This window comes from Euphorbia lathyris, chromosome 9 (assembly GCF_963576675.1).
Source record: "Euphorbia lathyris chromosome 9, ddEupLath1.1, whole genome shotgun sequence".
NCBI classification, from domain to species: domain Eukaryota; kingdom Viridiplantae; phylum Streptophyta; class Magnoliopsida; order Malpighiales; family Euphorbiaceae; genus Euphorbia; species Euphorbia lathyris.
In genome coordinates this window covers 48,256,244-48,272,236 of record NC_088918.1, presented here as the reverse complement: position 1 = coordinate 48,272,236, position 15,993 = coordinate 48,256,244, and the positions used below count along the sequence as shown (strand labels likewise).

General features: G+C 39.3%; 1 protein-coding gene across 1 annotated transcript; it reads right to left on the bottom strand.

Moving 5' to 3' along the window:
• Nucleotides 1-311: 311 nt before the first annotated feature.
• On the bottom strand, nucleotides 312-15,473 carry LOC136205346 (uncharacterized). Its single transcript, XM_065995891.1, has 3 exons — nucleotides 15,141-15,473; nucleotides 14,623-15,035; nucleotides 312-1,067 (listed from the first exon to the last, which is right to left on the bottom strand). Exons 1-3 carry the CDS (start codon nucleotides 15,303-15,305, stop codon nucleotides 629-631), a joined length of 1,017 nt encoding a protein of 338 aa, XP_065851963.1. The 5' UTR covers nucleotides 15,306-15,473; the 3' UTR covers nucleotides 312-628.
• Nucleotides 15,474-15,993: the final 520 nt, after the last annotated feature.

Genomic DNA, 15,993 nt, shown 5'->3' with positions numbered 1-15,993 from the left:
GGGCCATTCATTCAATCAATCAAGTGTTGAAACTTGATTGTAGCTCTGAAAATAATTTCCAATTCTAGTAGCTGAGCTTTGAGAATTACACTAGTATATAATATCTACCAAATTCAATATTACAAAATCCAATCATATCAACTAATTTTAAAAGAAAATTATATACATAATGGATGTGATTAATTAAAATGATAAAAGATACGAATTTAAAACTGGAAATTTATTTATCAACAACGATCATATGAAACCACAAATAAACTTTTAGTCATCCTTGTTTCTTATAATCAAAACTGATAAAAATAAGTATTCAATTTCAGTTGTCCCTCAGAAATTCTTCAAAAATTAGCCAATGCAAAAGGCAAAAATTTGTTATGCAAAGAGGACATCAAAGTCTGAAGCCAGCCAGGCATATTACAAATAGCACGATCGGTGCTTTGGCAAAAATTTAACACTCCAACTAGATCCAAGGAATTAAAGAAAAAATTTGACACTGAAAACAATAAATTAACACCTAATGACTGTTCTAATCAAAACCTAATTCAGCAAATGCAAAATATTCTAATTGGACTAGGCCAGAAAAAGAAAAGTAAATGCAAACTTACAAAGATTTGGAAGAGTTACCATCTCTTTAAGATGATACTAACCGCTTAATCCCCGCTTTCTGCTCTGCTGTTAGCTTGCTGGGGAACTTTATGTTAAATTTAATCCTCAAGTTCCCCCTTTTGGAAGGCTCCTTTGGAATAGGCATCCCTTCGCCTTTAACAACTTCTTCATAAGTTGGGCTGATAATATTATTAACCGGAATTGTCAGATTTCGTCCGTCCAGGGTTGTAAGCTGTGCTGTATATCCAGTTAGAGCTTCCACAAGAGAGATCTTCTGGGTAGCTGTAAGATCATTTCCATCTCTCTTAAACACGCTGTGAGGCTTCTCGTCGATGATGAACACAAGGTCAGATGGTATAATGCCTCGTTGTTCATTCCCCTTCTCTGGAAAGGTGATTTTTGTTCCTTTCTTCCAACCTGGCTTGATCTCAATTGTAAGAATTTCTTCCACAGTAGTTGGTCTCCTACATGGAAAAGAGGACAAATATTTAAAAGACCGAACAATCATTTCAGTATGCTTCTCTTAAATAACATATTGCTATTAGGGTCTTTGATTTCCCCCGCCCCCTCTAAAGTTCTTTTCTGCTATACCTTGCTTATGCTGTCTGTTATATTGTCCCAACAGGTGTAATTCAAATCAATAATGTGATCCAAAGAGAGAAAACATTAATGAAGAAGGCAAAAACCAAAGCAAGTAGAAGCAGCACAAACCTACCTTTCAACAACAACAACAACAAAGCCTTAGTCCCGAAATGATTCGGGGTCGGCTAACATGAACCATCATATAAAACCGTGAAATCAAGTCGTGTCAGCGACACAAATTCGCTCCCTCCACTCCGTCCTATCCACTACCATATTTTCCTCAATTCCCAGTAAACTCATATCACTCTCGATCACCTTCCTCCAAGTTTGCTTAGGTCTTCCCCTACCCCTCACCACTACATCCCTTTGCCACTCTTCGGTTCTCCTAACCGGCGCATCAAGCGCTCTACGTCTCACATGGCCAAACCACCTTAGTCGGTTTTCTCTCATTTTATTCTCAATAGATGTGACCCCTACTTTTATTCTCACAAACCTACCTTTCAATTTGAATTAAAAAATCCAGCAGAGACAGCACTCCAAAAATTTAAACAGTGATCCCATTCTTATATCCAAAATATAAAAAATAAAAAATAAAACAATTCATATGAAACTTCTGATTAGTTATTCATCTAATCTGATTGGACAGGTATCTAGTCGCACCTAAATGTAGTTTGTCCACTCTGTTATTCTATAAAAGAAGTAATCATTTAGATACTAAATTACCAGCACATCATTACAAAGATATAATTATTATTGTTCGTGTAAAATAATACCAAGAAAAAGCGTAGAATCACAGCATGCTCCCAAAACAAAGATAGATGATCATTAAGATAATTCAGTCCGATCCTGCCTATCATTTGATATCAGCCCGGAGAATAGATAAGAGAAAACACATATGCAAATAGAAGAAAGAAAAAAAAGGCTCAGAATATGTGATATATACACATTTTAATAGCCCAGTACATCTCGAAGGAGAGGATTAGGTGCTGTCTAAAGACCAAAAGGTCAACAGTATCAATTTGCATTCAGAAGCATTTTATTACACCTCCAATGCCCAATTCTCATGGAAAAAAATTCCACTGGAATTGAACTCGTCTATTCATGCAAGTCATGAACCCACGGACAGAATGCTCAAGCTACACCCATTGATTCACCCTAAACTATAAGATCTTTCGCTATTGAAACTTAAAACTAAATATTTCCTGAGATGCATCAGAAAATTTGCATTGCATGGACTCCTTATTAAATGGGAAGCAAAAAGTTGATTAGATAGCATTCTTGTGCCATCGCAGAGTTCCACATTGGCAGATAATAAAAGATTTATAATTTTTTGATAACTAAAAGAACGAGATATTGATACTGGAGCATTTTATTACACCTCCAATGCCCAAGTTCTGTAAGTCGCCATCATCTCGTTCGTTCTGTAAGTCACCATCATCTCCACTCCACTTCTGTCCAAGCAATTTTCATTATCAAGCAAAACTGGAACTTTGCTGACAAAGCAGCAGCAGCTCAGCAACTAGCTACAGTCATAGATCCGGTTGATGATACAAGGCTTCAAACAGTTTTGTCCTTTTATTTTTATTTATTTTTTCTAATTTGCTTTATTTTTGTTCATCCTATTTCCTTCCACTTGATGTATCCAAAAAACTCTCCAATATGTTTGGCTTATATGCATTTATTTGTGTTCCAGTACAAATTGAAAAGAATATAATTTCAAAAGATTAGAGCGAATATCATTGCAGGGAGAGCAGTGAGTTTATCCACTTCACAATATTGAACAAAAGATTTCCTCAAGTATCACAATTTATACATAAGAATGATGCTTTGCCCTCGACAACTGATGCGGTTGAAGAATTTGCTTCCAAATTTATGGAGAAATTTGATAGATTTTGATGTAGTGGCAATTTTGTATTGAAGTTTCGGGTTTTTGTGTTTTTGGACCTTATTTTGGATGGAAACGGCCAATGAGCAAAACTCACTGCTTCACTTGGGCCAATTTCCTTCGTTTGGGCCTTCAGAAATGCAAATTACTGTTTTTAGAGCTTTTGTGTAATTTTCCTTTTTAGTTTTTCTTATTCCGTGTAGAGTTCAGTTTTATGGTGTTTCTTTTTGCTATTTAAAGAACAATTTCGGCTGGAAGCTAGAAGGAAGAACCCGGCAGAGAAGAAGGTAAAATCTTGCTACTCCACCTCTTCCCTCTTTCTTTTCATCGGCAGCTGGAACATCGGTAGTTTTTTATATTCAATAGACAAATTTCGTTTTTTCCAAAGTTCTTTAAATTTTCAAGGTTACCGACAGGTATTCGTGCACGAATCAACTATTTAACGTGTTCTTGTTATTTCGCCTGCATCAATTGGTATCAGAGCTAAGTTGGCCACTGTTGAAAAAAGCTTTGGAATTTAAAGCAGTTCCGACATACAAGTGCGTGCCCTTAGTTGATACTCGCTTTCGCAATAGGGCAACAACGTGGTGGCAGCAACTCAAGTTGTCAAGGAATACGCTTGTCAAACCGAAGATTGTGACATGGGAGAAGATGAAGAAATACATGCGGGCTGAATTTCTACCCTATAATTTTCAACGAATTATGTACCAACGTCTGCAGAACTTGAGGCACGGGTCCAAAGCAGTTGGGGAGATTATACTACTGAGTTTTACTCATTGGTAGCTCGTAATGAAATTCACGAAACGGAAAATCAGGTAGTGTCACGGTATATTGGCATTTTGTGGATACAAATTCAAGAGACGGTCAGTTTATTTGATCTCATTTCAGTTTCAACGGCACACCAGAGAACTTCGCAAGTGTAGAAACGGTTTTCAAGTCGCATAGGGTCGACCTCCGAAACTTCCAGACCAATGAGCGAAAGTAAGAGGGAGCGGAAATAGAGCTTTCGGTCCTGCACCCTACAGGGCAAAACAGAAACACAACTGGTAGAGGTATTAAGTGTTTTGGGTGTGGGGAAGTTGGCCATAGGCAGTCTTATTGCAAGAGGGTGACGGGAAAGAAGGCGCTTTTTGTTGATACCCATGAGGGGGACAAGGGAGACATGCTTGTTGGAGAATCTATTTTCGATGAGGAGAATGGAGGTGACGGGGCAGAGGAGTGGATCGAACATGGTGACAACGGGGTGGCCTTGGTGGTGGAGCCTTCATATCTTACACCACAAACAGCCAACGACGAGTTGTTACGCCATAACATCTTCCAATCCACTTGTACTACTATGGGAAAAGTTTGTCGTTTTGTCATCGGCTGGGAGTTGCGAAAATATTATTTCTGCTGAGGCTGTGTAGAAATTGGGAATTAAAATAGATCATCGTAAACAGTACAAGTTGGTTTGGCTCAAGAAGGGAGGAGAGGTAAGTGTCTCTAAACAAGCTCGTATTCCTTTTTCGATAGGCTCTACGTACAGATATGAAATTTGGTGCGATGTTGTGCCTATAGATGCTTGCCACTTATTGTTGGGGAGACCTTGACAGTATAACCGAACGTCAGCCATAACAGCATATCTAATAGTTATTATTTTGTGTTTGATTTGGTGTGATGTTGTGCCTATGGATGCTTGCCACTTATTGTTGGGGAGACCTTGGCAGTATAATCGAACGTCAGCCATAACGAGATATCTAATAGTTATTATTTTGTGTTTGATAATGCTAAAATTGTGTTGGTCCAAGAACATGCAGCTATAAGACAGGTAGTATATGTGTTGGTCAGAAGAGAATTGCTCAAACCACTCCAGTTCCACAAGCAGTTCTTGCTTCAGTTCAAGAATTTCAAGATGTGTTTCCCACAAAGCTTCCCGATGGTTATCCAGCATTGTATTGATTTGGAGCCATGGGCAACCCTCCCTAATCAAGCACATTACAGGATGAGCCCCGGTGAACATGAAGAGTAGCGCACACAAGTAGAAGAGTTAGTAGTAAGGGACATGTTCGTATAAATTTTGAGTTTGTGTGCAGTTCTGACCTTATTAACACCAAAGAAGGGTGGCACCTCGCATATGTTCATTGATAGCCGAGCCATAAATAAAATTAATGTCAGATACCGATTCCCCATTCTAGACTTGATGACTTGCTTGATCAAATTAGCAATGCCAAAAATTTTACAAAGCTAAATTTGAAAAGCAAATTTATTCAGATTCATATTAGATCCAATGATGAGTGTAAAACTGCCTTTAAAACTCGTGAGGGCTTGTATGAGTGGCTAGTTAATCCATTTGGGTTGTCTAATTCCCAGAATACTTTTATGTGTGTGATGAATCAAGCTTTGAGGCCTTTTATAGGAAAATTTGTCATTGTGTACTTTAATGATTTTTTATTTCTAGTGCTGATGCGGAAAATATGGTAGTGGATAGGACGGAGTGGAGGGAGAGAATTTATGTCGCTGACACGATTTGATTTCACGGTTTTACATGATGGTTCATCTTAGCCGACCCCGAATCATTTCGGAACTAAGGCTTTGTTGTTGTTGTAGTGCTGATGCAGTAGAGCATATGCAAAATTTGAGGTAGCCAGAAGTGCATCTTTATGGCCCTTAAGGTGTTTCAAGGATATATCGTCTCTGGATTGCAGATTGATGGATCCAAGGTGGAAGCAATTTGATAATAGCCACAACTAAAGACTCTCACGGAAGTGCGTAGTTTCCATGAATTAGCAGGCATTCTACCGACGCTTCATTCCTCACTTCAGTAGTATCATGGCACCAATCACAGACTATATGAGAGGTGGGAAGTTTGTTTAGACAGGTGAAGTTGCACAGGCGTTTCACCAAACCAAAATGCGCCTTATATCCTCTCTAGTCCTGTGCTTAGTCAAAATGGAAGACATGTGACTTATTTTAGCGAGAAGTTGTTCGGCCCGAAGCTTCCGTATAGGCAAGATGTTGAACATTGGCTCCATTATCTTTTCCAGTGGGAATTTGTGTTGTATAGATCATGAGGCATTAAAACATCTGAACAGACGGTACAAAGTGGCTCCTTTCCATGCTCGTTGGGTCTCATATTTACAACATTTCACATTTGTGGTGAAGCATAAGTCGGGAGTGAGTAATCGGGTTGCAGATGCTCTGAGTCGTAAAAGCAATTTCTTGACTACCATGCGAGTTGAGGTACTTGGTTTTAACTCTTTTCATGATTTGTTTACTACTGATGCATACTTTGCTGGTATTTTGAAAAGGGTCGAAGCTGGCGAACCCATTGTAGAGCATGATGTGTTTCTGTTTCTGTTTAGCCAGGAACTTCATTATGAGAGACATGTGGGGGCATGAAAGGACCCTACAGTTGATTCAGGCTTCTTACTTTTGGCCTTCGATGCGTAAGGAGGTAGAGCGCTATGCGAAACGTTGTCGCATTTGCCAATTACCTAAGGGTACGGGTTTGTACATGTCACTGCCTATTCCTTCACAAACATGGATCGACATTAGCATGGATTTTGTTCTCGGGTTGCCCCGTACACGTGGTAACGATTCAGTTTTTGTTGTTGTTGATCATTTTTATGAGATGACTCATTTTATCCCATTTAAGAAGACTACAGATGTTCAATGTGGCTCTATTGTTCTTTCGTGATGTTTGTAGCCTCCATGGGCTGACCAAGTCAATTGTGTCGAATCGTGAAACTCGTTTCCTTAGCCATTTTTGACATAATTATGGAAGATGGTGGTGCCCAACTAAAGTTCAATAGTGCTCATTACGCACGAATAGATGGCCAAACTAAGGTGGTGAATCAATCACTTGGAAATCTATAATGGTGTTTGGTCGGGGATCATTTGAAGAGTTAGATCAAAAGTTGTGTCAAGTTGAGTTCATGCATAATCCCGTTGTTAATAGCAGCTCGTGTTTTAGTCCATTCTAGATTATTTATTCTTTTGTGCCTAAGGATTCTTTGGATTTATTGACTGTGCCTGGCCGTACTCATCTCCGTTAGAAAGCTGCTGATTTTGTTTCGGGTTTGCAAGTTGTTCACGCTGCTAAATATAAGAAGGCTGTTGACAAGAAACATCGACATATGGAATCTGAGGTTGGCGATTTTGTGTGGGCTTGGAGATTACAACAAACTTTCTTCCCAAAGATTAATCTGAATGCTTGTCACCTCAAGTTACCGAGTCACATTTGTATCGTTGATGTATTCAATGTGAAGCATCTTGTTCCATATACAATTCGAGGACAAATTCTGCTCACCCTGGGAATGGTGCAGATGAAGAATTGGCTCTTAAGTTCACGGAGAAATTTGATAAATTTTGATGTAGTGGCAATTTTGTAATTTTTGCCAAATTTGAAGTTTCAGCTTTTTGCGTTTTCGAACACTATTTTGGATGGAAACGAGCCATCGAGCAAAACTGAGTGCTTAAAAAATGCAAATTACTGTTTTTGGAGCTTTTGTATAATTTTCCTTTTTATCTTTTCTTATTCAGTTTAGGGTTCACTTATACGGTTTTTCATTTCCTATTTAAAGAACAATTTCGATTGTACTAGTTGTTAGTTTTTTATATTCAATAGATAAGCTTCATGTTTTCCAAAGTTTTTTCTAATTTTCAAGGTTATCGAAAAGTATTCGTACACGAATCAACTATTTGCAGTGTGTTTTTGTTATTTCCGTTGCGTCAACAACTCTCATGTACCACTAACAACTTCTAGAAGAGGCAAATATTTATTTGCATTATACATAATTATGACAAAAAAAATAACATTAATATTAAAGATTCCCCAGACCAAGTTCTACCCATACACCTCATGGTTGTTCCAAAGCATTAGTTAAATGCGGATTTGAAAAGGAAAGCAACATATACTGCTATACATATCTGACGACTATTATAGTGTTAACCTATGTTGCACAGACACAGGACACGAACACGGAAAATATTATTTCTAAAACATAACCTTAATAAAATAGCCATCAAACGGACACGGATCGTAGAAACGCTACTAAAGAGTGTCTATGTTGATAGGTTTATATATATTAGGGTTATATTTGTAATTATACACTAAGCTTAGGGTTAGGGTTTGGCTTACATAATCAAGTTCCACGGTTATCTTTATGGTATCAGGCCTAAAACCATTCGACGCCTGCCTCCACACTGTATCTACCGCCATCGACTGCCGCCTGTCAAACCGATCCCGCCGCCGATTAATCTGCTTCCACTGCCTGTCGTCTGCCGTCGTATACCGCCTGTCATACTAGTCCCGCCGCCAATCATTCTGCTTCCACCGCATGCCGTCTGCCGCCTGCCAAAATGAATACCAATCCCGCCACCAACCGTATGTCTGCTTCCTTGCCTGCTTCACCGTCTGTCGGCATCGTATACATTCATCAATCCTTTCTCTTCAACAACCTCCACCATGTCCATACCCCATACACAACTGCCGCCTAATTTCATTCAGTCACAGTCCCCCTCACCTATTCATACACCGAACCTTCAAAGTCAACTTATAGTAACATTGACGGCTACCAATCATAGTTGTCAGAATCGTACGAGTCGTGAGTCGACTCATACGATTCGATCCAATTCATGATATTTCGAATCGTATTTATGGTATGACTCGAAATCATCAAGAATCGGACATGAATCCACCGAATCGGTGGACTCAGCCAAATCGACCGAGTCCATCGATTCGGTTGATTCATGACACCATTAAAAAAAAATCAGATTTTAAAAACTAAAAAACATGTTGAGAAGAACTAAAATGTTTTTAATAACGAGTTATGGATTAAGAACATATGACTCTTGACTTTCTAAATTCCAAACCGTCCCTCTTCTATTCTATTTGTGTCCTAATTTGCCTTAATTTTGATAATTTTCTAAATCTATTGCTGTCCAAGTCTCGCTCTGACGGCCCAACCAATCATCTACTTTTGTTCTTTGGAAGGCTCATATGTTATTTGCTATCTGTGGTAGTGGCTTTATCTGTGGTAGTGGCTTAACACACCACATTGATTCTACAGACAATCCTCCACCAAAATTACTTTCTGATGGTTTTTTTATTTGGGACCAGCGAGATCAACAGGTTTTCAACGTGCTACTCAGTTTTGTCTTTGAATCACTCCTTCCGCACATCGCAAATGCTACAACTGCTCGTAAGGCATGGACCAAACTAATCAAAACTTATTCCATTGGTTCCAGATCCCACATCCGCAACCTTCGTGCTCAATTACAGGCTCTCTTTAGGGGTTCTAATGATATCTCCACCTATATGCTTCGTGCTAAATCCATCTACGATCAATTAGCGACGTATCAACACTTTTTTCCTAAAGACGATCTTATTGATGTCATTCTGATGGGACTTGAGAATTCTTATCGTCCCTTCATCCGTGCAATTGAAGCTAAAATGGAATCTATTACATTTGATGATCTTTATATCCATAGTTGTTAAAGGCGCGCCTCGGCTAAGGCTCCAGCCTTAGCGCCTCTGGAGCCCAAAGGCGGGCGCGGTCAGTCAGGCGCGCGCCTCAGCTACCTTAGGGTATTTTAGGGTTGAGGGTACTTAGGGTTTTGAGGGTATTTTAAGGTTAAGGTATTTTAGGGTCTTTTAAGTGCAGAAAATAAAAGAAAAGCATGGATATACAAAGATCGACAGTTTTTACTTCACATATCGCAACAGTTAACTCATGCCTTAGTAGTTAACTAGAACTTAACTCGTGCATTTTATGGTTTTATTGTTGTTATTTGACTATTTGTGATTATTTGTGACTGGTATTATGAATTTATTATATTTTTTTGTGTGCGCCTCAGGTCGCTCGGGCGCGCGCCTTAAGTTGCGCCTTGCGCCAAGGCTCCAGGACCCCCCTTACGCCTTAGTGCGCCTTGCGCCTTTAATATCTATTACTATCTGAGGAACGTCAGATTGCTCGCAACACCGTCACTAATTCTATTCAACCCACAGCACTTCATTCTTCCCGCACTTCATATGGACAACAATTATCCTGTGGTGGTCAAGGTCGTGGCCGAACCAATAGAGGTGGCCACTCTCATTCTGGTTATCGGCACTCCTTGGCTGGACAGCAGCCCTTCTCGGCCGGCAATTCCCATTCGAGTGCATCTCATTCATCTGGTTACTCAACACGCTAGGGAACATCTCAAGGCTTGGTCATATTGCTCACAATTGCTTTTCTTCTCGGTTTAATCGTGACGGCAACTTTTCTCCACAATCTCATATTGCTACAAGCCTTGCAGGCAATCAACCTTGGGTTCTAGACTCCGGCGCCACTCATCACCTCACCTCTGACCTCGGCAACCTCAAATTGGTAGTGGTTCCAAGCTCCCTATTGCTCGAGTTGGTAATTTTGTCTTGTCCTCTGATTCTTCTCATTTTCAATTACGTAATACCCTTCATGTTCCTCAGTTAGCTCATAACTTTAACCCTAACCTAGAGTGTATAACTACAAATATAACCCTAATATATATAAACTTATCATCTGCAATATAGGTGTTAAACGTTAACTAACTTGTCCAAAAGCCACCTTCAAAACTGTATAAATTCTAGTGTGCCTGACAATTCTGCAATGAAAAGTTGAATAAATTGAATATGCATCACTGCATTCCAGCACCTAGTCAAACTAGGAATGGTTTAAACACTTTAAACATACTTCTCAAGATGGCATAGGCAATGTGGAATAAGAAAGCATCTAAAATATAAACCAAGGGTTTCACATCTAAGAGTGGATCCCATGAAGTAAACCAACAACCATAGTTGTCAAAGGCGGTCAGGCGACCCGGGCGACCGGCGCCCCGCCTTCTGTAGCAGAAGGCGGGCGAAATTATTGAGGCGGCCGCCTCTTCGACGCAGGCGAGGGGCGGTGCCGGGCGAGAGGCGGTCGCCTTGGGTAGGTCGGGCGGTAATTAGGAGTATTGGGCCGAAATTAAAAATTAGGAAAATTATAGGGTTGTATTGAAATGTTTTTTAAATTAATAAGGACCTAAATAGATATTTAATACTTATAAAAAGAAAGAAGCAGACACTTTTAGGTCACGATTTAGAGAAAGAGCCGTTGTATTCCTCTCCTCATCATCGACTTCGACTGCTTACCTATCATCGACTTCTACTGCTTCTACTTCAACTTCTACTTCAGTAGCCAACAATTCCAGGTACGTATCTTCATCTCTTCTCTTCTTCTTCCTTTATCTTTTCACAACTTGATTAATTTCTTACTTCTCTTCTCTTCTTTTTTTTCTTCAATTCCTTAATTTCTAAATGTTATGCTGCCCAATTTTTTTCTTTTATGATCTCTTTTCTTAGTTGTTTATTTCTATTTCTTAATTAGTAGTCCTTATTCTAAATGTTATGTTGTAGATTTTGTTTAGGTCAGAAAGTTTGATTTTAGGTCAGAAAGTTTGTTTCTAATTTTGTTGTCCAAATATTGTAGGTTGTTTATCATGAGTAGTAATCCATCCAAAACTACGAAAAGAAATGATCCTTGTTGGAAGTATGTGAAAGAAGTCAAGACGGGGAATTCAAATGACTTGCGGTGTAATTTTTGTGATTTTATCTCAAAAGGGGGATATGTAGAGCTAAGCATCATATTGTTGGAGAAAACACTAATGTTAAGAAGTGTGTTAAATGTCCACCGCATGTGCGCCAAGAAATCCGAGATTATATGCTATCAAAGAAGGCAAGTAAGGTTGTTGATGAGCATATTGATGTTGATTTTACTAATTTAGATAGTTTTGGGGATGATGAGACTGAGGTTGATGATCTTGGAGAGCCTAATAGCGTAGGTATTAAATTAATTCGTAGGAAAAAACCAAAGCTAAAGGGTCCAATGGATGTTTTTTTTACTCCTGATGCTGAAAAAGCCCTCAAAGATAGAAAGTTGAGGCAAACCACCATTAATGAGAAACATGTAAAAAAGAGCTCCGAGCGAAAGCTTGTGCGGATTTTGCTAGGTGGATGTATGATGCGGCAATTCCTTTTAATGCTGTAAAGTATCCTAGTTTTCCTGTGATGATTGAGTCTATTGGACAGTATGGTGTTGGAATGAAGCCGACTAGCATTCATGAAGTTCGAGTACCTCTTTTGAGGCAAGAAGTTAAGAAAGTGAAGGTTGGAATGAGATCATATGAAGAAGAATGGGAGAAGCATGGATGCTCAATTATGGCGGATGGTTGGACAGATAAGAGGCAAAGAACTTTGATTAATTTCTTAGTTAATTCGCATAAAAGGACTGTTTTTATTGAATTATTTGACCGGATGGTGCTCAAAATTGGGGAGAAGAATATGGTTCAATTTATTACTGACAGTGCAGCATCTAATGTGCTTGCAGGTACTATTATTATTAATTCTTATTTACATTTTAATAGTTTGTAATCTTTTATGAATTATTATCATCTTTTTTTATAGGAAAGCTTTTGGAGGTAAAGAGGTCACACTTGTTTTGGACTCCATGTGCAGCTCATTGTATTGATTTGATATTGGAAGATATCGGAAAGTTGGAGGTTGTTAGTAAGACGGTGAAGAGAGCCATTAAGTTGAATGGTTATATTTATACACGTCCAGGGGTTGTAAATATGTTGAGAAGTTTCACTGGGCACCTAGAGCTTGTACGACCCGGTATCACAAGATTTGCCACTGCTTAACTCACGCTTCAACGTATGCATAGGTTGAAGGCTAATTTGCGAAGAATGTTTGTATCTGATGAGTGGACTAAGAGTAAGTGGGCAAAAGAAGTTGCTGCAAAAAATGCATCGGGATGTGTCTTAAGCGCACACTTTTGGAAAAATGTTTTGTATATCATGAAGATATTTGGCCCTTTAGTCCGTGTACTCCGATTGGTGGATGGTGAGAAAAAGCCACCCATGGGATATATCTATGAAGCTATGGATAGGGCTAAAGAGGCAATAGCAAAAGCCTTCGACCATAAGCTAGCTTCTTATCAAAATATCTATGATATCATTGATCATAAATGGGATAAGCAACTCCACCAACCACTACATGCAGCTGGATTCCTTTTAAATCCATCATTCCTTGGTGAACCCGATCGAAATGGTGAGATTAAAAAGGGTTATCTGAAAGCGTTGGAAAGATTGGTAGAAAGTGAAGATGAACAAGACAAGATCGGTGAACAACTGATTTTGTATCAAAATTCTAGTAATGATATATTCAGAATGAAGATGGCAATTAGGCATAGAGACACAATGAGCCCAGGTATATAAGTTCCTACACCCTCATACCTTCGTATTTATTATTTAGCAACTTGAATGCATTTTAATACTTGTTTGTTTGTAATTTTCTTTCTTTAGTTGCATGGTGGGAGACATATGGATCATGTACTCCACAATTACAAAAATTTGCACTGAAAGTGCTTGGTCTCACTTGTAGTGCATCCGGTTGTGAGCGGAATTGGAGTACTTTTGAGAATGTAAGTTTTATAAATATAACTTTGTCACTTATTTGATCACTTTAGGTTTTGACATAGTTCAAAGGATCATAAAAGTGTTGTTTTGTTTTTTAATTGTTGTTTTGTAGGTTCATACCAAAAAAAAAAATCGACTAGCTCAAACACGCATGATGACTTGGTTTATGTCAAGTATAATCGAGCGTTGAAACGTCGATTTGATGAACGAGACCACATTGATCCTATATCTTTGAAAGATATCGATGATAGTAATGAGTGGTTGACGGGTACAATGGAAGGAGATGGTGGTAATGATGATGAAGATTTAGTATTTGATAATGATGAGAGGATGTGGGATTTAGTTTCGGATGCTCTTGGAGTGGACGAAGATGTCTATAAAACTAGGGCAAAAGGTAAAAAGTGTTGTGTCTACTACTAGGCCTACACAAACATATGTGAGAGGAGGCACATCTCGGGCAAGAAAAGTCAATCCTCCTCTAGTTAGTAGAGATGAGGATGAAGAAAATGATGATGAGGAGGAGGAGGATGATGAATATAAAGATGAAGATGAAGAATACAAGGATGAAGAAGAGGAAAACATCAATGAGATAGAGTTTGATGATGATGAGGATTTGGATTGATTATGGAGTTCATTTGATATGTTATTAGGAATTAGGTTTTATTTTGGAATTAGATGTTATTAGGATTAGGAGTTTTTTTTTGTGTGTGTGTGTTACAACTTTAGACTTAAATTAGTAGATTTGAGTTAGTAATATTAATGATTTTATTTTTTGGTGTTTTCTAATTTTTTGTCGCCTCACATGCGAAAGGCTGTCGCCTCGCCTCAAGGCGGTATTTTGCCCTCACCGCCTCGGCTCGCCTTTCGCAACTATGCCAACAACTACAAACTATACTTGTACAACAAATTCAAAAGCCAACTTAAATTAATTTGGCCTCACCAAGTGACCAAAGATAACAGTTACAATGTAATGGCCAAAACGAAATCAACTCTCTTAAAGTAATTAAGAAATATGTAACAGCTAGAAGAGCAATAAACAGTTCTTGTTTGAAGTAAATAAATAAATAAACAGTGAAGGAGAAGAAAAACAAGCTTACCCAGTAGTATGATCAGTAACATCCCTGGAAATTTTCATTTTCTTAGTAGTTCCCTTATAGAGATCCTCCAAACTACAGGGCAATGTCCGCTCTATGGCAGCTCCTTTTCGGGAGATATTAGAGCTCTCTCCAGCAGCGTGTCTAAAAGAAGAGAAGATATCATCCCCAAACACCCCCCTGGGAAACCCAGACGTGCTAGCGCGTGTGCTACCCATATCATTCATCCCTCCAAACGGACTCGAAAACCCAAAAATTTCAGAAAATATATCATCTGCGCTCCGTGGATTGAAACGGAAAGTTGTGGAACCCCCGTCGTTTCCAAACCCACCAGCGCCCGGAGGCGGCACCTGACCCTTCAAACCCTCCTCTCCATACTGATCATAAATAGCCCTTTTTTGCGGATCACTCAAAACCTAAAATCAGCAGACATGTGTGAGTCGCAAATCCGCAGAAAATATTTTTTGCGTTGTTAACTGCTAAGAGAGAACAAAATTAGATACAGAAAGGGGTAATTTTACATCATAAGCTTCGGAGATTTGCTTGAACTTAGCTTCAGCATCTTTCTTGTTCTTAGGGTTCTTATCAGGATGCCATTTCATAGCGAGTTTACGATAAGCTTTCTTCAAATCATCATCCTTAGCACTCCGGTCTACCTGTAAAACTTTGTAGTAATCAACGCCCATCCCTCTCCGCCGCCGCCTCCTTTTGTCCTATGTCCACCGTCGTGTATCAGAGAGAATTTTCTCCGGCTGCAGTGCAGAGTCAGACTGGCGTTCTTTTAGGAATCGGATTAATTTGCTTGTTTTCCTTTTTTAACCGGGTTGGGTCCGTCCAGGTTATTGATGGGCTATCATATTCATCGTAACCAATTTCCTTCTCCAATAAATAAATTTAATATTAATATATATAATAAATGTTGTGGAGGATTTTACATCAATTTGCAATGGGTGTTGTTAAACCCAGCCCCATTTTCCCACCCCTAGCCCCATGAAATGATGAAAATGCCTTTTCATGGGTTTTGGGAGGGGAATTGCTATTTTTTTTTTGCCAATTCGACACGCGGGCGTGTGGCCATCACGCCTCACCTCGCGGTCGGACGTGATAGCCTCACGCCTCACCGTGTGGTAGGACGTGATAGCCTCACGCCTGACCGCAAGGTCGGGCATGTGGCTGTTACGTCCGACTATGCGGTGAGGCGTGAGGCTATCACGTCCGACCGCGAGGTGAGGCGTGATGGCCACACGCCCGCGTGTCGGATTGGCAAAAAAAATAGCTTTTTTATCCCGTAAATAGTTCGTTAAACCCGTAAATAGGCCGTTAAACCCGTAAATAGGCTGTTAAACCCGTAACTACAGAATTGTACTTAAAACC

Excerpts from the sequence above, each read along its gene's own strand:
- LOC136205346 (XM_065995891.1), bottom strand. The coding sequence starts at position 15,305 with ATGGGCGTTGATTACTACAAAGTTTTACAGGTAGACCGGAGTGCTAAG. Across the intron at positions 15,036-15,140 it reads AAATCTCCGAAGCTTATGAT|GTTTTGAGTGATCCGCAAAA; the intron begins GTAAAATTACCC and ends TGCTGATTTTAG. Across the intron at positions 1,068-14,622 it reads GTTACTGATCATACTACTGG|GAGACCAACTACTGTGGAAG; the intron begins GTAAGCTTGTTT and ends TTTTCCATGTAG.